General features: G+C 42.5%; 1 protein-coding gene across 2 annotated transcripts in view; it reads right to left on the reverse strand.

The window, feature by feature from the left end:
• Positions 1–23,469, reverse strand: part of STIMATE (STIM activating enhancer) — a 188,934-nt gene that overhangs the window by 119,079 nt on the left and 46,386 nt on the right. For both annotated transcript variants that reach the window (XM_077452269.1, XM_077452266.1), the window contains exons 3-6: positions 11,731–11,826; positions 7,396–7,517; positions 4,372–4,484; positions 4,097–4,177 (exon numbers count right to left, since the gene is read on the reverse strand). In XM_077452269.1, coding sequence (XP_077308395.1) covers positions 4,097–4,177; positions 4,372–4,484; positions 7,396–7,517; positions 11,731–11,826 — 412 coding nt within the window. The remainder of the gene's footprint in view (positions 1–4,096; positions 4,178–4,371; positions 4,485–7,395; positions 7,518–11,730; positions 11,827–23,469) is intronic.

Here is a 23,469-nt window from a genome sequence, read left to right on the forward strand (position 1 = left end):
CTTTGTGGCATTTGCATAATAATGGCTTTCTTCTGACGACTCAACCATGCAGCCCATCTTTCTTCAAGGACTTATTGTGCATCTTGAAACAGCCACATCATGTTTCAGAGAGTCCTGTATTTCACCTGAAGTTATTTGTGGGTTTTTCTTTGCATCCCGAACAATTTTACTGGCAGTTGTGGCTGAAATTGTAGTTGGTCTACCTGATCGTGGTTTGGTTTCAACAGAACCCATACATTTTCCACTTCTTGATTAGAGCTTGAATACTGCTGATTGGCATTCTCAATCCCTTGGATATCTTTTTATATCCCTTTCCTGTTTTATAAAGCTCAACTACCTTTTCCTGCAGATCCTTTGACAATTCTTTTGCTTTTCCCATGACTCAGAATCCAAAAAACGTCAGTGTAGCACTGTATGAAAGATGCAAGGGTCTGTCAGGAGTCCAGAAACGAATTGACCTTTTATACATACACAAATAGCAAACAAATCACAGGTGAGGATGGTTACCTTTAATAGCCATTCAAACCCCTTTGTGTCAACTTGTGTGCATGTTATCTGCCCAAAATCACCAGGGTATGTAAACTTTTGATCAGAGTCATTTTGGTAGTTTGTTTTCATTATGGTATAAAAAGAGTAAACACAGTTGATTGCTAATAAATGGCTTCAGTCAAACACGAACCATGAGTGAAAGAAAAGTTTTTCTGTTATTCATATTCTGAAAAATGGCCAAGAAATCAAACTCTGGCAGGGTATGGAAACTTATGAGCACAACTGTGTGTATCTATCTTAACATGGAGGACCATTAGCTCTCGTGGCAAATGCGTTTGTCAGTGATTCAAGCCAATCAAGAACTATATTTAAAGCGGTAGTAAACCCGCTAATTATTATTATTTTTTTTTTAACACCTGCAAAGCAAAAGGTATAATGAGCTAGTATGCGGTGCATACTAGCTCATTATGAAATACTTGAACAGGGTGGGCTGCGCTAAAAACAAAAAATCTATGTCTAAAATCTAATCAAAATAATTCAATAATCATAAAAAGCAATTTTTAGTGAAAAAAATTGTCCAAAAAGTAATATAGTGTTGCTTCCTCCAAGGTGATATTAAGGTGTAGGAAACCCACAAAGTCCTGTGTGTAAAAACATTCCAAACAATCCTCCACCAGTGAATAGGGGGGCCGCTTACCAGAGTTTTAGATCCCAGTGTTAGTGAGATCAACAGAGCCACAGCCACAGCACCACACAGCGTCAGAACGTCTCCGCGTTCTACGCCCAACTAGGAAGTGCGGGCGGCATACGAGTCCGGCCGGCTCGTTTTTTTTTTTTACATACGATCATTTTCTTCTATGTACATGTGAGTGCAATATTTTATATTTTACTTTATTAAAACTAAGTGGTTTTACGCTATGCGAGTGCCTTTTTGAATTTTTCCATATGATCCACGATACCCTCGTTTCCTGACTGGAGGCTTCGTATTGGATACAAGAGCAGTGTGGTGCCTGCGACGGTTCATCCAGAACTTCTGTGCTGTGGCTCTGTTGATCTCACTAACACTGGGATCTAAAACTCTGGTAAGCGGCCCCCCTATTCACTGGTGGAGGATTGTTTGGAATGTTTTTACACACAGGACTTTGTGGGTTTCCTACACCTTAATATCACCTTGGAGGAAGCAACACTATTACTTTTTGGACAATTTTTTGTCTCAATATATACAATTTTTTGTTGTTTTTGAAAACATTTTTTGTTTTTTCCAGTTTACTCACTTGAATTATCTGATTGGTGTGTGGGTTCATTTTTCCTTTTATTGTATATGATTTACACATTAGGGGTATATCATTTCTGCTAATTTTATTATTGGTTTTGTTTTATAATTCAATTTTTCACTTATAATAATCTTTATTGGTATGATGATAAGGCAGTATTCACTTATACAATTTCATCATTTGTAAAAAAAAAAAAAAATTTTTTTTCACTAAAAATTGCTTTTTATGATTATTGAATTTTTTTGATTAGACTTTAGACATAGATTTTTTGTTTTTAGCGCAGCCCACCCTGTTCACTTATTTAGTTTGCTATCGGAGTATTACGATTAGGGTTGCCGCTTATAGGGTAGTTATTATCTAATTTTTTGTTTGAATAGCGCGGTTTACTCTTTATACCGCATTATGAAATACTTACCTTAGAACGAGGCCTCAACATCTGGCCCGATCCACGCTGAGGGAGCTGACATGCTCCCTCGGCGCTTCTTCCGGGTATCGCGGCTCCGGCGCTGTGAGTGGCCGGAGCCGCGATATTGTCACTCCCGCGCATGTGCGTGGGAGATTTCATTCCAGCCGGTCGGCCACTGCCGGATTTTCAGGCCGAGAATCCCCTTGTGCGCATGCGCCGCTGCAGTCAGCGGCGCATACCGAGGGGAATATCTCCTAAACCGTACAGGTTTAGGAGATATTTTTCTTACCTACAGGTAAGCCTTATTATAGGCTTTCCTGTAGGTAAAAGTTAAAAAAATGAGTCTACAACCACTTTAAGGGCATAGTAGCCCATTTTTTTTAAAAAGGCAAAAAAGTCTGTAACATAAGCATTTCCCATGCAGGGGTTCATTTCAAGCAAATAAGCACAACAGAAAATGCTAGCCCATCTGGTTCTCTTTAGCAGTACCTCTGCTCTTTATCCTGGTCACACGAACCACATTATTCCTCATTGTGGATGGCTTCACTTTAGTGCCCACAGCTCCACTCTGGCCTTAGTCCTCAGGCTGGTGCACTGCCTCTTGCAGTTGCACGTTCTGGCTGCCGCCTGCAGCCACTCAGACTCCTGGAAACCTCCTGTCTCTCTGGGTGTGGATCAGTCTCCCACTGGGAGCCATGAGGTCTTCCCATACTCTCATAAGGGCTGAGCACACAACCTGCTGGTAATCTACAAAGTCTGGAACACATGGTTGGAGATCCCATCCCACCCAAGATACTATGCAATCTCCAAACTACAGAGCCCCATGCCGGAATACCAAAACCTGGAGAAAGCTGCAAAAGCAGTTTTCTCCAGTCCACATCTATGCTCTGCAGGCCTGCGCCGAGCAAATTTGCACACCCTATATCCCCCAAACTATCAATTTTACAGTGACAGCATCTCCTACTGTCAAAATATACACACACACACACACACACACACACACACACACACACACACACACACACACACTATATTTCCAAAAGTATTGGGAAGTCTGCCTTAACAAGCACATGATTTTTTAATGCCATCCCATTATTAGTCCGTAGGGTTTAATATTGAGTTGGCTAACCCTTTGCAGCTATAACAGATTCAACTCTTCTGGAAAGGCTGTCCACAAGGTTTAGGAGTGTGTCTATAGGAATGTTTGACCATTCTTCCAGCAATGCATTTGTGAGCTCAGGCACTGTGATTAAACGCTAAACTGATAAGCTTTAAAGCGCCACCTATGGTGAATTTTACGTACCATAGTTTGTCGCCATTTCACAGGTGTATACAATTTTAAATCCTGACATGTTTAGTATCCATTTACTCAACGCACCATGATCTTTTATATTTTACAGAAAAATTTGCCATTTTATTTTGTTTTTGTACGCTAAAATTAATTTAGGTGTATTTTTTTCTTGAAAATTTGAGCTAGATAAATGGCTGTGCAAATATCATGTGACATAAAAGATTGCAACAGCCACCATTTTATTTTCCAGGCCCTCTACTTTCAGAAAATATACAATGTTAAAGGTTCCAAGTCATTTTCTGGTAAAAAAAATAAAAAAAATACTTTTAACGTGTTTGAAAAAAAATTGACCTGGTATGCAAGGCAAGGTGATGTTGAAATGTGCATTTAAGCAGGTCCCTCCATGCTCTAGGCACTTGAACAGCAAGTGACTGCTATGTAAACATTGTAAAAAGCATATTAATGAGGAAATAGTTCTGGTTTTAAAACCAATAACACATCTTAAATATTGCAGACCCCTTAACAATCTACCGCTTATTAAAAATATATCCAATAAACATTTCAACACAGTTAGGAATTCAAGTAAGGAATTTGTTCTTGTCAATTACGTTATCAATAGAATGAAAAATAACTCACATTAACAAAGAAGGGTACAATAAGCATCACGATGGCCAGCTCCAGTTTGGGGCTATTAGATGGTAAATTTAACATGGCAACCTGCAGAATAGGAAAACATTTTTTTCATGTTTGTTGTGGAATTTTAGAAAGCACTAGCCATATTCAAACTGACTGTAGAAATATTTTTTTTTATGTATATGAGATAAATATTAAAAAAGTCACATGATCAAAGTTACTTTGTTCAGAAGAAAACCATGTACAGTACACCCTTGTATATATCGTAAAACTAATACCTCCTTAAGTCTGGGTATAAGCAGGACTAGAACTATTGCAGTTTTCTCGAACATCATGATGAGGATGTAGAGGGCACATTGGCCAACCCAAGCTTTACACTGGATAGGATCACCTATGGTATAAGAAATGATAGTAAGTACAACTCTAAGCTAGGTTTCCAAACTTTCTAAACATAGGACCAGTGTACTGCTATTTGGACTTTAGGAGGGGGGGATGCAGACTGTGGCCAGTAAAAATAGAAAATGCCCCAGCATCAGTGGGAGTAAACAGTGCCTCAGGCTTGGTGTTTAGTGGGAGTAGGTGGACTAATAGTGCCCATCAATTGTGTCAGTGGGAGGAATAGTGTTCCACCATTGTTTTCAGTGGAAGAAAGAGTGCCCCACCACTGGTGTCAATGGGAGGAATACTACCTTATCTTTGGTGTCAGTGGGTGGAATTGTGCCCCATTTCTGGTGTCAGTGGAAGGAAGAATGTCTTATCGTTAGAGAGTGGGAAGGGTTAGACTTTCTGACAAGTTTTCATTACTGTGTGTGTCCCCACTAGGGAGATTCATCATACATGACCAATGTCACCAAAAGAGAAAATGAGGGGAAATCCAAATTGTGAGAGTTGCCCCAGAACAAGAGGTGAGGGGAAATCTGTCTGAAGCATGGTATACAGATCGGTGCATCAACACAAGCGATGTTGATGCAGGAATCTCTCCCACTGTTCTACTATATTTTAACCGGGGGGCCAAGCACTGAGCTGATTGGAGGGAAGGGAAACCCCTCCTTCCACACAACACACAGGAACAGAGCTAAGGCTGTCAATCAGCTGGAGGTTCCTCCCGTGTCATATTTTTTCTCTTGGTGTCAGGAAAACTTGTCATAAGTGATTTAGGATAGCTGGGGAATGAAGCAGCAGACACAAAATGACACTTAGTGCTTTTAACTGAGACAAGTACACACTATAGAGGGATATGCTTTGTTCATAGTTTAAATCTGAGTTTTACAACCACTTTAACATAAAAATTATAACTTCAACCTCTTCCCCCCTCCTTACCTTTGTCTTGGTTATGGGGGGGGGGGGGGGGGGAGGTTGTACATTGTGTTGCATTGCACATTTAGACTTCATTTATTCTAAGACTGGTATAGATGCCATAGGTGCAGTGGCTGAATATTACACTTCCTAAGCCTACCCCGTCTGTTTCTAAGCTGTACCAGGGGTTACCTATGTTCTGAACCTCAGGAGTGTTGCATATTTCAAGTGCATTCTAAGTTAATGCCTTTTTTTGGTTCTCTCTCCGGCTTGAAAACGTATGTGATCTGTTGAAAAAATGTCTATACGTGATGTTAACACGCACATTACAATGTATGTATTCTTTATTATATTTGCAGAAAGTCTTATACATCTCAATAGCAAGATTTCCCAACAGAAATTTGTGACCCCCCCACTCAATTAGTCACCAATTTACATCCCCAATAGATTTTGCCATTCTGCGATTCATCTTATCCAAACATTATATCCATTGGCCTTTATTCCATGTTAGCTTGTGTATTTAAAAGGGATAGCATTTCTTCCCAGAAACATAACATCGTGGTTATACACTAGCTATACTTCAATTTAATGTTCCATAACTGCTAAACACTAACAGTTGTAAAAAAGAGCCTGCATCTTCACAAATACCTTCAAAAGAAAATATGTTCACAAATACTAAAGCCAAGCACAGCCACTGAGCTCTGGGCAATGTCCCTTCCTCCCATTCTACAGAATAAAGCATTATTAGTGCTATAAAGTGGGTCACAGATCTCTTCATTTCCTGAAGGGAAACATAAGAAATTGCTGAGTTTAATTTTAAATCAGCCACGGGCCAGTATCCTTTTCAATGTTAACAGCTATACCGCATACAGAGAGACTGTTAACATAACATGTGCTTACTACACAACAGCTGACATTATGCCAGGAAGCAGAACAAATCTTAGAGCAAGGAACGAGTGACTCAGACACCCAGAAAAACACCCCGAGAAGAACATCCCTACTTAAACTGGTCAGTATCCAATGCATTTAGAATGAATGAAACATCGTTTTGACTGGTCTTCTGGGAAAAAGAAAAAAAAAAAAAAAAAAAAAAAAAAGACACGTCGATGAACATCTCTGCTATCTATAGTTCAAAAGAAAATATAACATTTCCAGTTGTGGAAATGCTGTAAACATTGCTGTATGATTGGTATTAAAACGGAACCATTCCTCTAAAGAGAACATGATACAATAGCTACTTTTGGTGATTGTACACGTGCAAATAAAATAAAAAATACAAACATGCACACTCACTGAACACCAATGTAGAATAAAGTTTGCCCCGAGCACCGACGCAGAGTGAGGTTTGCCACTCTTTGAGCCCTTGTACACACGGTCGGAGAATCTGTCGGAATGTGTCCTATCGGACTGTGTCGTCGGATAATCCGACTGTGTGTGGTATGCATCGGACTGATTCCGTCCGAATATCCGTCGGACCAAATTTTCCAACTTGCTAGAAATATTTCCCGACCAACTGGTCCGATCGGACATACTCCGATCATATGTAGCGAATTTTGATCGGACCTAGTGCCACGCATGCTCAGATCAAATTCCTACATCAAAGCTATTGGCTACTAGCCTTAATGTAGTCCCATCGTAACGAAATTACGTCATCACGTTCTGAATGATCGGATTTTTCGACAACTTAGTCCGACCGTGTGTATGCAACAGTTTCGGACACAATCCGTCGGACAAAATCCGACGGATTTGGTTGGCAGAATCTCCGACCATGTGTACAGGGGCTTAGAGGAAGTTGAGGGCAGGGGAGAATTTTTTTTTTATGTGCTGTCAGGTGCTACTATTAGAATGGATACAGATGGGTTCAAATAATAGGTACGAAGTATGTATTTTTTCAAAATATTGGGTCCAAAGTCACTTTAATTTCTGATGAAAACTGGTAACCCAGCTCCAAGGAAAAAACATATATACATAATCTAGCAGGTCATAAATGTAAAAAAATAATGTACCATATTCTCCAAAGCGTAAGGAGTCCCACTGTCTCCATTCCACTACACAGCTTACCACTCTCACACCTGCATAAATCAGCAGCATGCCCAGAGTGGCATCCAAAAGGAAATTTATTAAATACCTGCAACAGATAAAACGTGAGAAAAAGTACAGGTTATGCAACATACCTAAAGAAAAAAATAAATAAAGAAAAAATGGATTTACACAGTAAAGTGTATGCTGATAACATCTGCATCTATTTGTTGCTTTCTGCATATAATGCATGTTTTTTACTATCAGTTCAATGGCTAGAAGAAAAGGCCAGTCTGCTTTGAAACCATGCATTACAATCTTTATAGTTAGTCAATAAATGGCATGACCATAAATCCAAACTTCTACTTTTGTCAATGGCAAACATGGTACTCTGCTCATGATGTTAATGGTAACTGTAGCTTGTTCTTTATTTTGTTCATTTGCTCAGAAATACCCAGTGATCCTGCTAGTTCTCCCTGCTTCCTGTCTAATGCCGCGTACACACGATCAAACAATCGGGTGGAAAAGTCGGGCAAACTCAAGTCCGCCGGACAATCCCCCTGTGTGTAGCCTCCGGCATACTTTTTTGACCCGCAAGTACGGCGGTCCCCCCCAGGTACACATCAGACCTTTGTCCAAGCACGCTACCCGGCCGGCCAGGAAAGGGGGGGGACGAGCGAGCGCCCCCCCCCCCCCGAGCCGTACCAGGCCACGTGCCCTCAACATGAGGTGGTGCCTTGGGGAAGGGGGGCCGCGCGCCCCCCCCCCCCCACTCCAAAGCACCTTGTCCCCATGTTGATGAGGACAAGGGTCTCTTCCCGACAACCCTGGCCGTTGGTTGTCGGGGTCTGCGGGCGGGGGGCTTATCGGAATCCGGGAGCCCCCTTTAATAAGGGGCCCCCGGATACCGGCCCCCACCCTATGTGAATGAGTATGGGGTACAATGTACCCCTACCCATTCACCTGTGAAAAAAAGTAACACAACACAGGGTAAAAATAGTTTATTGCACAGCTCCGGGGGTCTTCTCGCCGCCACCCTCTTCTTCCGACTTCGGGGGTCTTGTCCCCCTCTTCGGTTCTTCTTGCCAGGCCACCGCGCCTTCTTCTAGCTCTTTTACAGGCGGTGGCCCGGTCTTCTGTCGCTGCATCCTCTGGGACTGTGACACCATAATGGGCGGGGACATCATCCAGTGATGTCCCTATATAAGTCGCCGCGCATCGCGTCGGAGCCATTGTGAGCGGAGGATGCGACGAGTCAGCATCTGAAGAGAAGAACAGAAGGCGGCGGCGACAGAAGACCGGACCACCGCCTGTAAAAGAGCTATAAGAAGGCGCGGTGGCCCGGCAGAAGAACCGAAGAGGGGGACAAGACCCCCGAAGAGGGGGACAAGAGGCCGGCGGCGAGGAAGAATGCCAGGCTCCTCCGCTAGCAAAAGATAGCGGAGGAGTCCAGCGAGAAGACCCCCGAAGACGGAAGACCCCCGGAGCTGTGCAATAAACTATTTTTACCCTGTGTTGTGTTTTTTTTGTACTTTTTTTCACAGGTGAATGGGTAGGGGTACATTGTACCCCAGACTCATTCACATAGGGTGGGGGGCCGGTATCCGGGGGCCCCCCTTATTAAAGGGGGCTCCCAGATTCCGATAAGCCCCCCGCCCGCAGACCCCGACAACCAACAGCCAGGGTTGTCGGGAAGAGGCCCTTGTCCTCATCAACATGGGGACAAGGTGCTTTGGGGTGGGGGGGCCGCGCGGCCCCCCTTCCCTAAGGCACCCCCATGTTGAGGGCACGCGGCCTGGTACGGCTCAGGAGGGGGCGCTCGCTCGCCCCCCCTTTCCTGGCCGGCCGGGTAGCGTGCTCGGACAAGGGTCTGATGTGGACCTGGGGGGACCCCCACGCCGATTTTTTCGGCGTTGGGGTTCCTCTTTAAGTCCATACCAGTTGGCGGGGCCAGCGACGTCTCCTTCGCGGGCCCCGCCTACCTGGAGACGTGCTCGAAATGAGCGGACTTTCCTCCGCATGTGTGGGCGAGTCCGTTCACTTCAAAAGTAGGGCAGATAGTATGGCGGACTTAGTACGCCGTATTAGTCCGCTGAAAAAGTGGCGTGTGTGGGCAAGTAGCCCGTTCGGAAAGTCGGACGGACAGTCCGGCGGGAAGTCCGCCAGACTAAGTCCGTCAGATAGTCGGCTACGTGTGTACGCGGCATTAATCTGACCATGCCCAGCACAAAAGGAAATCTGTGCTGGTGTGGTCAGTTTGTATCCTTGGGATCAATGCTAGGAGTTACAAGACACTGTGCCTTTGTACCACATGTCTATATCTTCCATTGTCCATTTTACAGCTAAGCCCTCTGTTCTGCCCTACTGTGTTGATTGAGAGCAGCTCCGGGCAGCATTCTTGCTGTCAAAAACTGCAGCGTACTCAGACAAGGAATGTACTTTTCTGCTTTGTAATGTATAAACAGCGCCCTTTCCTTTGCTATACATACAGACAGTTACATAGTAGGTGAGGTTGAAAAAAGACACAAGTCCAACCTATGTGTATGATTATATGTCAGTATTACCTTGTATATTCCTGTATGTTGCGATCATTCAGGTGCTTATCTAAACGTTTCTTGAAACTATTGATGCTCCCCGCTGAGACCACCGCCTGTGGAAGGGAATCCCACATCCTTGCCGCTCTTACAGTAAAGAACCCTCTACATTGTTTAAGGTAAAACCTCTTTTCTTCTAATTTTAATGAGTGGCCACAAGTCTGGTTAAACTCCCTTCCGCAAAAAAAAGTTTTATCCCCATTGTGGGGTCACCAGTACGATATTTGTAAATTGAAATCATATCCCCTCTCAAGCGTCTTCTCCAAACAGAATAAGTTCAGTGCTCGCAATCTTTCCTCATATCTAATATTCTCCAGGCCCTTTATTAGCACACAACAAGCATGTCCAAGTAACTTCACAGGAGAAAGCTATAGCCTCATGCAGTTAGAGCAGAGTTCCACCCAAGAGTAGAAGTTCTGCTTTATGGACGCCTCACCCCTGTACACGCCACATTTGGCATGTCATTTTTTTGGGGGGATGGAGTGGATACCTGGCTTTGACAGGTACCCAACTCCCACTTCCTCTCCGGCCACCTAGGCGACTCAAGTGGTAGGTCTCCTCTTTCCCTCCCTTGCCTGCAATCTTCATGGGACACATCACAGGGTCCTAGAAGTTTGCCCAACCATTGAGGAGACGCAGTGCGACTAGCGCATGTGCAGTACGGACCCAGCTGCGAAGCCGCAATCTGTCACAGCCAAGAGCCCACACTTGTGTTTCTGGCACTGGGGAGAGGAGATGAAGCGAACCAAGGGTGCGGGCGGCCGCATTGCTGGATAGTGGGACAGATGAGTGTGTTTATTAAAAGTCAGCAGCTAAATTTTTTGTAGCTGCTGACATTTAAGAAACACAAAAACAAGTGCAACTCTGCTTTAAGGCTGGCGGCGCTGTGTGTCCCAAGGGAAGGATGACAAGCAGGTGGTGGTAGAGATCCCAGGTAGTACCAAGGACCATTCAGGTGAGGGAGGACAGCAGGGTGAATGGACTGAGATATGCCTTCACACATACATGGGTCGAGAGACCCACTGAGTGTTTTGAGTTGCAGAGAATCAAAGCCTGGGCCCCAGGCCATGTTCTACAGAGGATGGTTCTTGTCTACTGGGGTATTGCCCTCGTGACGGGCATCCCTTCTCTTATTTTCTGTCCTTAGCCATGGCATTATGGGCATCAGGTCCGTCACTATGTCACGCTGAGAAGTGTGCACACAGTACTCCCTGTTTACTGGTATTCACAAACTGTTACCACTGTCTTAATGCTTGCCTGAGGAGGGCACTATTCAGTCTCTTAATACACACTGAAAAATCCTTGGAGGAACAGAAAGGTAAAGCCACTGCCTAGAACAAGATTTCCCCAGAAAGGCTATATGAACACTGGGCTTAAAAAAGTCTGTTTTACTCTCTAGTAAAAAAATAAAAATAAAAACGCTCATATAGAACATTTTTTATACAGGAGAGTTTTACATTTTTTCTGCCTCCAAACTCCAATCAAAAACATGAACTACCTCTAAACGTTAAACTTAAAATATGCCTCTTAATGTCCTAATGTGTATGGACACATAGGATAACATTGAGCTGCTTCTACAGGCAACTTTTCTAGCGATGGATAGATAGTAGAATGTACCAGATAGGTTGCCCTGAAAAACAGACATTTCAGTTTTGCTCCAGTTTTTATGTGCCCATGTTTTTTTTCTTTCCCATTAAATCTCCACATATGAATTACCAGAATACTTACAGTGTACATGGATCCTCCCTGGTGAGATCTGATAAGTAGACATTCGCAAAGTGGATGAACAGCATTCCTATAGCCTGCTTGGATGTATCCAGGAACCTGCAAAAAGGAAAAAATATGTAAAGAAAATAGCTTAGTGACAGTTTCTATGCTTTGAAAAAAATGGAGACCAGCACAAAATTTAAGCAGATAACTCACAGCAAGGCCCCATTAAATAAGCAAAGTTTTACAAGCTCAGGGGTCAGTACCAATGCAGAGTTCAGAGGTCAGTAGTGAGTAATGCACCCAGTACTCTGCTCAAGGAAGAATGACAGGATGCCGGGGCATGACAGTCCTATAAATCATGATTAGGTGTGATCTGTCACATGCCCATGATCGATGGGTACATTACGGTCAACAAGTTACCAACCCCCCAAACTACAGTAATATAAAATATGGTGGTTATGAAAGCTGGAAAAAAGGAAAAATTGAGGGAGCACCATAGTTAAAGCTTTGTATACTTTTACTGTTTATAAACATAATGAAATAGAAAACCTGTTTGCTATGGCAACTACATTTCAGTTCTCTTCACAAAATGAGATGTGTGTTGTACAAGTGAAAGTATAACGTTTTTGATCAATTTTATTTACATCCATTAATGTATATAACTTTAAACTGCTTGCATAAAACCTTCATTTTTAGAAAAATAAAAAACGGGCATACATGGTTTGTCCATAGCACAATGTTTACACCCCTTTCACACTAGGGCGTTTTTCAGGCGCTATAGCGTTAGAAATAGCGCCTGCAATCCGCCCTAAAGAAGCTGCACCATTGTTAGTAGCGTGAAAGCCCAGAGGGCTTTCACACTACAGCGGTGCACTGGCAGGACGTCAGAAAAAAGTCCTGCCAGCAGCTTCTTTGGAGCGGTGAAGGAGCGGTGTGTTTACCGCTCCTCCACCGCTGCTCCCCATTGAAATCAATGGGGCAGCGCTGTAATACCGTATTGCCGGCGGTTTTAACCCTTTCGCGGCCGCTAGCGGGGGTAAAAGCACCCCGCTAACGGCCAAAATGCACCGCAAATCCGGCGGTAAAGCGCCGCTAAAAATAGCGGCATTTTACCGCCCACGCTATCGGCGGTGTGGTGTGAAAGGGGTCTTACAGAGCATGGTGGCCATTCTAAAAGATTGATATTTCATATTTACCTGCCTGAAAAACAAAATCTTTATTGTTTAAATGTTTAATCTTTAGTCCTGGGCCTAATAAAAGAATATTTACAAAACAGTATACAGTACAATCCCTTTAATAACTATGCTTGACACCTAAAATTGTGGCTTTATGCAATAAGGGCAATTTAGCCTACGTGGTACCTTTGGCCATGACCCTTTTTGCATCTGTCAGCGGGTGAAACAGGCATTTTGCCTTTTTAATGAAAAATAGAGGGCACCATATTCACAGGGCAAGTCAACTCAGCGGATGCACATTGGCAGGCACCATAACTGAACTTTTGCAGTTTGGACCTATCAAAAGTACATTCAAGTACCAATTGGGACAGTGTGTTAAAATAGAGTTTCGTCTGCATCTGCAGGCAAATGTTAAAAGAGAAAGGGTGAACAAGGATCACTAAAGACCAAACCAGTTTTTATTGACGTCTGTGTCCACACTGGAAAGATTTTCTCCTCTATTTGTACTAGTGACCACTGTCACATACCACCAGGCCATACAGAATAGCAGTGAATGAGGCAACCCTTAACCACTTCTCATCTGGGCCAATTCTGGCACGTCGCTCCTACATGTAAAAATCATTAAAAAAAATTTGTACAAAATTACTCAGAACCCCAAATCGCACGTGCGTGTGTATTTTTTTAAATTTTTTTTAGCAGAGACCCTAGGGAATAAAACGGTCGTCATTTCAACTTTTTACGGCTTATTGTTGTCCTATGTAAAGATACTCCAGTCTCTGCTGTGTAACTCTGCAACTCCTCAAGGGTTACCTTAGGTCTCTGTGCTGCCTCTCTGATTAATGCCCTCCTTGCTTGGTTCGTCAGTTTTGGTGTGTGGCTGTTTCTTGGCAGGTTTACTGTTGTGCCATGTTCTTTCCATTTGGTTATAATAGATTTAATGGTGCTCCTAGGGATCATCAAAGATTTGGATATTTTTTTATAACCCTGAGTTGTACTTCTCCACAACATTGTCCGTTACTTGTTTGGAGAGTTCCTTGGTCTTCATGGCAGTGTTTGGTTAGTGGTGCCTCCTCTTGCTTAGGTGTTGCAGCCACTGGAGCCTTTCAAAAAGGTGTGTATATGTAATGATAGATCATGTGACACTTAGATTGCACACAGGTGGACATCATTTCACTAACTATGTGACTTCTGAAGGTAATTGGTTGCATCAGAGCTTTTTATGGGCTTCATAGCAAAGGGGGTGAATACATACGCACATGCCAATTACTTTTTTTATTTTGAAAAATAGTTTTATGTATATATTTTTCTAATTTTACTTCACCAACTTAGACTGGATTCCAAGCTGTATGAACTTCCAGACTCATCCCTGAAGGACTTATACCGGAGCGATCCAGGATATATGTGTGGAGGAACAGAGAGGGGAAAAATATTTATGACTTCATCTGCAGCATATGCCAATCCAATAGGACCCTGACAGAAGTATCTGGTTCACACGAACTGATTGTTGATGCGAGTAATTTGAGTCATAAGGTGAGAGTCCTGTGAGACCGTAATTCAGGAAGAAACTTTATTGAACACCTTAATGAACACCATATGAACTATAGCAACAATTAATCACACTACTTCACTTAGTCCCCTTTTTGGAACATAGCTGTTATCTGGATTACCATTGATATTCAATATCGTTGTGATAACTATTTGTGCATTTGGAGGATGTTCTCACCTTATTTACACTAGTTTTTGGATTATTTTACTACTTGGTTTTTTGCATTTCCCATATTTCGTTCACTGGTTGTTTTTTACCCATTCATAATTTTTATTTTTTTATTTTATCAATTGATTATATACATTTTTTGTCTTTTCCAACTTATTAGGCACTGTAGGACACCTTATCTTTTACACTACTACTCATCATATTTTATTTATTTTTTCTTTGAACATTTGGTAACTTTTGATTGAAATTCGTTTGCACTGAGACACTTTATTCAACAGAGGATCACTGCACTTTATTACTTCACATACTAGCCATCATTGCATTAATTTAGATGTGGACCACTGTATAGTAAAGAGCCGGATCTGGGAACCCTATTCCTCCCTTTAAGTCAGGAGTGCTCTAGCAAATCGGGGGCGTTTACCCCTCCAAAGATAACAAAGGTGGATCTTAAAAAAAAAATAAAAAATCCTATTTTCCCTCTTTAACAGCTTACCTGTAAAAGCCTTTTCTTTTGAAGTACATCACGGGACAAAGAGCCATAGTAATCACTATGAGTTATAAGCCACCTTCAGGTGCTAGACACTGCCACACCCTAAACAGGAAGTTGCCTCCCTATATAATCCCTCTTATACCGGGAGTACCTCAGTTTTCTAGCAAAGCAATACAAGTGTATACTAGAAAGAGGGCGGGACCTCTGTGTCCCGTGATGTACTTCAAAAGAAAAAGGATTTTACAGGTAAGCGGTTATAAAAATCCTATTTTCTTTATTGTACATCATGGGACACAGAGCCATATTAATCACTATGTGGGATGTCCCATAGCAATGCCAACTGAGGGGATGGAGACAACAGAATTAGAGCAACATGAGACTAGAGGAGTTATACTGCTGCCTGCAGCACACTATGCCCAAAGGCAATATCCTCATGCCTTTTTACATCTACCTGATAGAATCTCTTAAATGTATGGATTGAAGACCAAGTTGCAGCCTTGCAGATTTGAGCCATGGAGGCTTAGCGATGCACTGCCCACGGAGCACTAACAGCCCTAGAGGAGTGCGTTTTGATTTGAGAGGGTGGAATCTACCACTTTAAAACATAAGCTTGAACGATTACTTGTCGAATCAATTTAGAAATAGTATATTTTTGATACTGTCTGTCCTCTTTTAGGACCTTCAGGCAATACAAACAAAACATGCGGTTTCCGAATCCGATCAGTCACCTTTAAGTAGACTGACTGCTCTCACCACTTTAAGAGAATGTGGCGATTTTTCTTTTATAGAACTGGTTTTGGAAAAAATTTAAGGTAAAAAGTTAGAATGAGGACGCAGTACTACCTTATCCTTTAAAAAAAGAGCAGCCAATTCTGATACCCTTCATGCAGCAGATATGGTTACCAGAAAAAAAAAAATATTTTACTTGTCAAAAAGGACCAAGGGAATATGTTCCATCGTCTCAAAAAAAAAGGCTGTTTTTGTAATGCCGACAAAACTAAATTCAAGTCCCAAGGGTACAGGGGTGACCCAACCGGAGATTAAGCCATGTTACCCCCTGAATAAAGTTAGGAGCCAAAGAATGTGAAGCAAGTGGGCGTTTAAATAATACAGATAAGGCCAAGACCTGTCCTTAGAAAGTACTCAAGGCCAGCTTTATATCTCACCCCATCTGCAGAAAGTCAAGGATTCTACCTGACCTAATTCCTGGGGCGCCAACCCCTGGTTTCACACCAGGAGACATACGCTTTCCAGACTCCATAATATATATTGATGGAGGCTGGCTTTCTTGCATTAACCAAGGTAGATACCACTGAACCTGACAGCCCATGCTTCTTCAGAGTTTAGGCCTCAATAGCCAAACCGTTAAATTTAGGGTTTGTAAGGTAAGATGGAATACCGGACCTTTGCGAGAGATGGTCTGGACGTGGTGGTAGGGTCCATGGGACCCCTGCCGCCATCCTTATGATCTGGTATTGTTGCATTGGATTCTGACAGGATAGGTCAGTAAATTAAACGTCCAGGCCCCCAGGACCAAGCGCTCTGCCCGAATATGTAGAATGTTAATGGGCAAGGTCATATCTGATCTGGACAACTTCTCTTAGACAGTTACCTCTTCCAGGACTGCTCCCCAACCTAAAAAAGGTTGGCGTACGTAGTTACCACTTCCCAGGTAACTGTAGGAAGGATTTTCCCCATTGCAGATTTTAGGAAATTAACCATAAACTGAGGCTCCGGCGCACCTTTGGAGTCAGACACATTGGAAAATCTAGAGCTTGAACCCCTTGTTCCAAGCCAATAAGATACTGTTTTGTAGCAGTCTCGAATGAAACTGAGCATAAGGAACAGCCTTGAATGAAGCCACCATCTTTTCCTCACGCAAGCTGAATAGGATTCACCTTGCTTCGACCACCTTAATCAGTTCCTTTACGGTGCTGATCTTTGCCTGGGGCAAGAATACCCTTTTCTGGGTGTATCTATTGAATGTGGTGACCATACTTTGGTCTAAGTGGGCTACTGACTGATCCATCAAGAGCCGATCGTCTAGGTAAACTATAATAGTTATACCTTGGGCCCTTAATCTGGCTAGAGGAGGGGCCAAAAACGTCTGTAAACACTCAAGGTGCAGTAGCTAGACCAAAAAGCAGAGCTCCAAACTGAAAATGAAGAAGATTTTCTACCTTGGAGTAGATATTACTGGTGTGTGGGGAAATATACCCACGGAGGTATGCACCATTGACGTCAAAAGTTCCCCTCCTTGTAGGATGGAGACGGATTGTCTTCATGCAAAAAAGAGCTGATATCCAGGAACCAGTTTAGATTCTTGATATCCAGAATGGGTTTGACATCTCCATTCGATTTTGCCGTGAAAAAAGGTTTGAGTAAAACCTCAACCCCAGCTCTTTTGTGGAGACCAGCATGACCACTCTTTGCCAAAGGATGGTCCAAAGCTAGAAAGAGACTTTTTTCTCTGGATCTTTAGGAATGCTTGATCTGAGAAAACGAGGAACCCCATACTGTATTCTAGAGCTATTGAAGAAGCCAGTCATCAGTCTTGACATTTTTTCTGCCAGACCCTTGAGAACTGCAGAAGTCTCCCCCACCCGAGAGAGCGGGGGCAGCCCCTCATAAGGTGGCTTCAGCATCTTGTTTGTAGGTTTCTTTTGTCTCTGGGCTTGACCCTGAGGATTACCTCTTGAACTGGATGGAAGCTGTCCTGACTGCCTGGAGGCTGATGCCCCTGGCACTGAAGGAGCTTGTTTAAATGAAATACATTTACTCATTTTCTTAAATGGCAAGGGGTACGTTTCCACTAGAAATTATTTGGATGAATTATCCAAGATATCCCAAACAGCCGTTTACCGCAAAAAGGAAAATGATGCTTCGACTGACCAATTTTTCAACCATAGTATTCTATACATATGTACCAGCCCAGCGAAAGGCGTGAGGCCTGAAGATAGATGCTATGAGAGATTCTATTGCCAACATAAAGCTACTAGGAGCTTGCCAGATCCTGGGCCTGCTGAACAGGGATAACCTTGAGCACCTGTTTAAACTGGTCCCTTAAGGATTTTGACATATACCAATTACTGTCAGCACAGGCTGAGACATTCAACCTGTCAGGAAAATAGTGTGTGTGTATGTATGTGTATATGTATATATATTTTAATAGGAATTTCAACTCTTTATCCATTGGAACCCTAAGAAGATATAGCAGCGTCAATTGCTGGTATCTTCCACCTTTAATACGTTTTCTCCTCCATAGGATAAAGTGTGAAAAACTTTTTAGGAGGGAAAAAATGCTCATCTGGGTGATCCCACTGAGAATACATAAACTTTCCCAACAATGAATGGACAGGCGAGGCATGCACAGCTTTGAGAAGGCTGTAGGGAACCCAAAACAAGAAGTGGACACTCAGTTAAGGGTAGCATAAAATGAGGAGCAGACCAATTCAGTAAGACATTGCACCCACTATGTGAAGCTGATCTTCCGCATATGACCCCTCAGAAGAGGAGTCATCAGCCTGTTCACGGTCCCCTGAGAGAAAACATCTTCTCCTGCCACCAGGTCCTCAGTTTGAGGGTCCTTGGGTAATGGAATGGAACCTGTCGCATCTTATCCTAATCTGGGATGCGATTAAAGCCACTAACCTTTTTCCCATCCTATAATAGCTGAGGAAAAAAAAACTTTTTAGAAACATAGGCAGGGGCTGCAGTGTTGTAAACAGCTGCAAACATTCCATGGCCCCTGAAGGCTCATTCTGACCAGCCTCCCCCTCTCCAGGGAGGATGCCATTGTAGAGATGAGTTTTAGGCTTTCGGAGCTTGATGGAGACCTCTTTAGCACTCTTTTGGGGTGTTTCTACCTCCCCTTCTGACCATAGCCCAATCCATAAATGCAGAGGTACAACCAGAAGAATCACATCCACTGGTTTGAGCAATAGTCCTGCCGCTGCCATTAATGCTCAGCCTGATGTGAATAGTAAATGTGTCAATAGGAATGTCTGTCACCAAACCGCTTACATGCCCCTCTTTGCTCTTGTGTCCCTCCGACAACCTGCAGCAGCAAAAATTGAGCCTTTTAAACACACTCGCGCGCTGGACGTTGGAGGATGCCAGTGCTGTGCTAAGCCCCGCCCCTCCATCACATCGCACCACCTCCCTCTATCTTTCAAAAGAGAGTTTTCCCGCTCAATCGCGGTCCTCCGATCCGACGGGATCGGCTTGTATGTGAGGGAGGGATGGCAAGTAGGAGACCGAGACAAGCCAATGTGCAAGGGCGGTAGGAAAACATTGCGGCATGCCGATCGTTTTTAGCTTTCCCCTTTCCAGGCAGAGGGGGAGAGCTTTCTCCAGGTGAGGGGTGTCTGGTGGAAGAAAAAATTCCGCCCCCCCAAACTTACCGGGGGGTCTACCTTCTAGCAGGAAGAAAACGCCTGCCGCTTCCTGACACAGCATGATCTCTGAGGAAGTATGAGAAGGTACATGCTCCATACAGCCCCCAGTGGTGACTCTTAGGCATGACAACATTTACTTTTCATAAGAAAATTTTAATTCCTTTCCCGCCGCAGGGTTTTCTGTGGTAAAACCAACAGACCCAATCTTCCCCCTTCACGGTGGGTTCCATTAACAAACCTTCAGGAACCGGGGACCCACGGGGAACCCACACTCCAGGACCCGTAATAGCCCTCTGACAGTAAAACTTTATGGCTGAAAATACCAAAGTACTGGATCCTGGGGACCAGCTCTCTAAAAAGAGAAGAGTTACAGGCAAAATCTTGTTTCTTCGGACACGAGGCCTGGGTACCATTCAATTCGGCCTAAAAGACACTTTGAATGGATCCAGCTGCATAGTTAGCTCCAGCAAGGATTGCTCCAGTGGAGCTCAGCCCAGCACATCGTTATTCGTGACCAACACCTTAGACACTGGCGAAAAAAAACTGAGGTACTCCTGGTATGGGAGGGGTTATATAGAAAGGCAACTTCCTGTTTAGGGTGTGCCAGTGTCCAGCACCTGAAGGTGGCCTATAACCCACATAGTGATTACTATGGCTCTGTGTTCCGTGATGTACAATAAAGAAAGTACATTTGGGGAATCCTAATAGGCAGAGCGTATAATAAGTATAATAGTCTGGGAACCACATTAATTTTGAGTATGTTACATCAGCCGAACCATGATAAGGCTAGACTGATCCATCTTGCCAAATCAGTGGCCAAGGACGACAATAGGGGCTGAAAATTGAGTTTAAATATGGAGTTTAGATTTGCTGTGATTTTTGTCCCTAGGTGCTGCATACTGCGAGTTGCTCATCTAAAGGGAAAATTAGGCCATAGGCTTGTCAGAGTAGGGTCTGGGAAAGAGACATTAAGAGACTCTTATTTTTGGAGGTTTACCTTGAAGTTGGATAGGGCACCATAGTTTTCAATTTTCCATAGTAGGGAGGGCAAGAAGATAAGAGGTTCCCGTGATATAAAAAAAAAAAAAGAAAAAAAAAAAAAAAGAAAAAGGTGGTCATAGGCATAAGCCGCCGAAAATGACAGTTTTAAAAAAAAAAAATATGGAAATAATCAGAAGGTATTCCTGCGCCAAGATGGGAAGGGATATTATATTAATGGAATAGGGTACTGCTGCACTCACTAGGGGGAAATGTCTGAACCCGGGGAGAGAGATTGATACAAGGATAGTGGTGCGCTGTACTAAAAAGGTATATAGATTCACAATAGTTATGTACTATTAGACATGTAGAGATAAAATTACAGTGAAGCCAACGAAGGTGGCCAAGGCAAATGGAATATAAAGTCAAAAGTGTGTATACAGGTAAGTAGATAGCAGCTAATAGCACATCTGTATATATAAAGGATATAACAAAGTAGAATATAATGTGTTAGTTATCATATGGTCTCTTGGGTCAGTAAAGTGACATACACAGCAATACATATGAATAAAATAATAATAAAAAGTAAGTGTTACTTTGTGGTAATAAAAATACGTGCAAAATAAAATAAAATAAAACTATAATATCGGGTGGAAGATGATACAATTGTTTAAAATAGGCAAAAGGTGCAATAGTGCTATGGATACAGTCGTCTAAGCAGACGGATAGATATCAATTTCAAATGTCCATGTAAAAGTGCAATAAAGTGATAACTATACAAAATCGCACAAGGTGCAAAAAAGCCGTACAGCGATTATATCTAAAAATCGCATTAAAAAAATGAGTGGACTTCTAAACCAAAAATCGCATAGGGTCTGAATAAACTATAGGTTTAAATAAAGTGCTAGTGTTTATCGAAGTAATAAGTGATAATTAAGGTGATCCAACGAAGTTCAGTGGGGTGGCGTTATTTTCCGTGTGGTCCTAGATCTTTTTATGGGTGTGCCCTTACCTTACTCCTGTAAGGTTACAGCATATATTGAATGTATCTTTGGGTGTCCCTGGAGACCTTTTTCCTCTATGGATCCTGTTACGGTAACTCCTGTCTGGCGTCCCTCTCTATGAGTCACTTTGGGGTATTCGCCATAGGTGGTCTCGTGCCGGATATCATATATGGTAAATTAAAACATAAAGGAAGGATGCCCCATAGTGTAGTAATTTTTAGTGCAATATTTATTTATTTATTAAATAGAGCGTAAAATCAGGTACTCACAAACATAGGATAAAAGGCAAGCAGTGTAAAAACTAGCAGCGAGCTCGACCAGCGTCACTTCCGGTAGCGGTATTCCCGACGCGTGTTCGTCACGGGTCAGGTGACTTCATCAGGGGATAGCTAATTATTAGGGAAGTGGCTTTATATAGGCAAGTCAATAAGCATAAGAAAAACGCAGCTGGTTACTGTAAAAACGAGCGCTGGAAGTGTTACAGCGGCCATATTTCTTTAGACATGGTCGCCGGAAGTGGACCGGCAGCCATTTTGTTGGTTTCACCGATGTAAACATCCAGTTTCGTGTATGCCGGAAGTAGTGTTGTGGCCATCTTAATAGGAATGTGTCGCCAGGGAGGCCGGTAGGCATAATGTTGGTGGGTTTAACTATAAGACCGAGCCGACAACCATCATGAAAAAATATGTAGGCGGCCGCAACAAACACCAAACACAATTACGTTTACAACATGGAGGGGTGGCTGGGAGCTAGCTCTTATAGCAAATAGAGGGAAAATCCTCATTCATATTGCATTAGAGGAAAAAAGGATAAAATATTTTATTAAGAGGGAAAGTGATTTACAAATTGTAAACATTAAAAATTCGCAAAATATAAGAAAAAAAGGAAATAAATTTGAAAAATAAGGTATAAAAATATAAAAAAATATATAGAAATAGATATGAGGAAGAATGCGACCGGAAATGACGTTTTACAAATAATAAATCATTCAGATCCTTCAGCTAATCCCTTTCTCCCAATACGGGAATTGGTGTCACCCCAATATATATATTTTTCACTTTATTTCGTTTTTTAATTAGTATTTTTTTTAAATTTTAAATATTATCTACGTCCGCCCTATGAAAAGTTATACAAACTAGCCCTCTGAAAAACATATACATAGTGCCTCCTACAGTGCCTTGCGAAAGTATTCGGCCCCCTTGAACTTTTCAACCTTTTGCCACATTTCAGGCTTCAAACATAAAGATATAAAATTTGTATTTTTTGTGAAGAATCACCAACAAGTGGGACACAATTGTGAAGTGGAACGAAATCTATTGGATTTTTAAAACTTTTTTAACTAATAAAAAAATGAAAAGTGGGGCGTGCAAAATTATTCGGCCCCCTTGCGTTAATACTTTGTAGAGCCACCTTTTGCTGCGATTACAGTTGCAAGTCACTTGGGGTATGTCTCTATCAGTTTTGCACATCGAGAGACTGAAATTCCTGCCCATTCTTCCTTGCAAAACAGCTCGAGCTCAGTGAGGTTGGATGGAGAGCATTTGTGAACAGCAGTTTTCAGCTCTTTCCACAGATTCTCGAATGGATTCAGGTCTGGACTTGCTGCCACCACCATGTTTGACAGTGGGGATGGTGTGTTGAGGGTGATGAGCTGTGTTGCTTTTACGCCAAACATATCGTTTTGCATTGTGGGCAAAAAGTTTGAGGCAAGGCACTGTATATACACATCTGAAATCTCTTGCCTCTCTCTACAGTCTCTATATCTTGTACTAGTCCCCTAAAAAACAGAACCTATATCACTTTCCATGATAAGTAAAATTTCTGTTTTTATCCATCCTGCCTTCCCTCTATTAAAGTTTAGTGCAAATATGCAGATACTTTATTTGCTATCACCAATTGTATTTATTATTTGTAAAACGTCATTTCCGGTCGCATTCTTCCTCATATCTATTTTATATATATTTTTTACCTTATTTTTAAAATGCATTTCCTTTTTTTC

Source organism: Lithobates pipiens, unplaced genomic scaffold (genome assembly GCF_037356315.1).
Source record: "Lithobates pipiens isolate NorthernLeopardFrog02 unplaced genomic scaffold, aLitPip1_a1.2 Scaffold_23, whole genome shotgun sequence".
Lineage (NCBI taxonomy): Eukaryota > Metazoa > Chordata > Amphibia > Anura > Ranidae > Lithobates > Lithobates pipiens.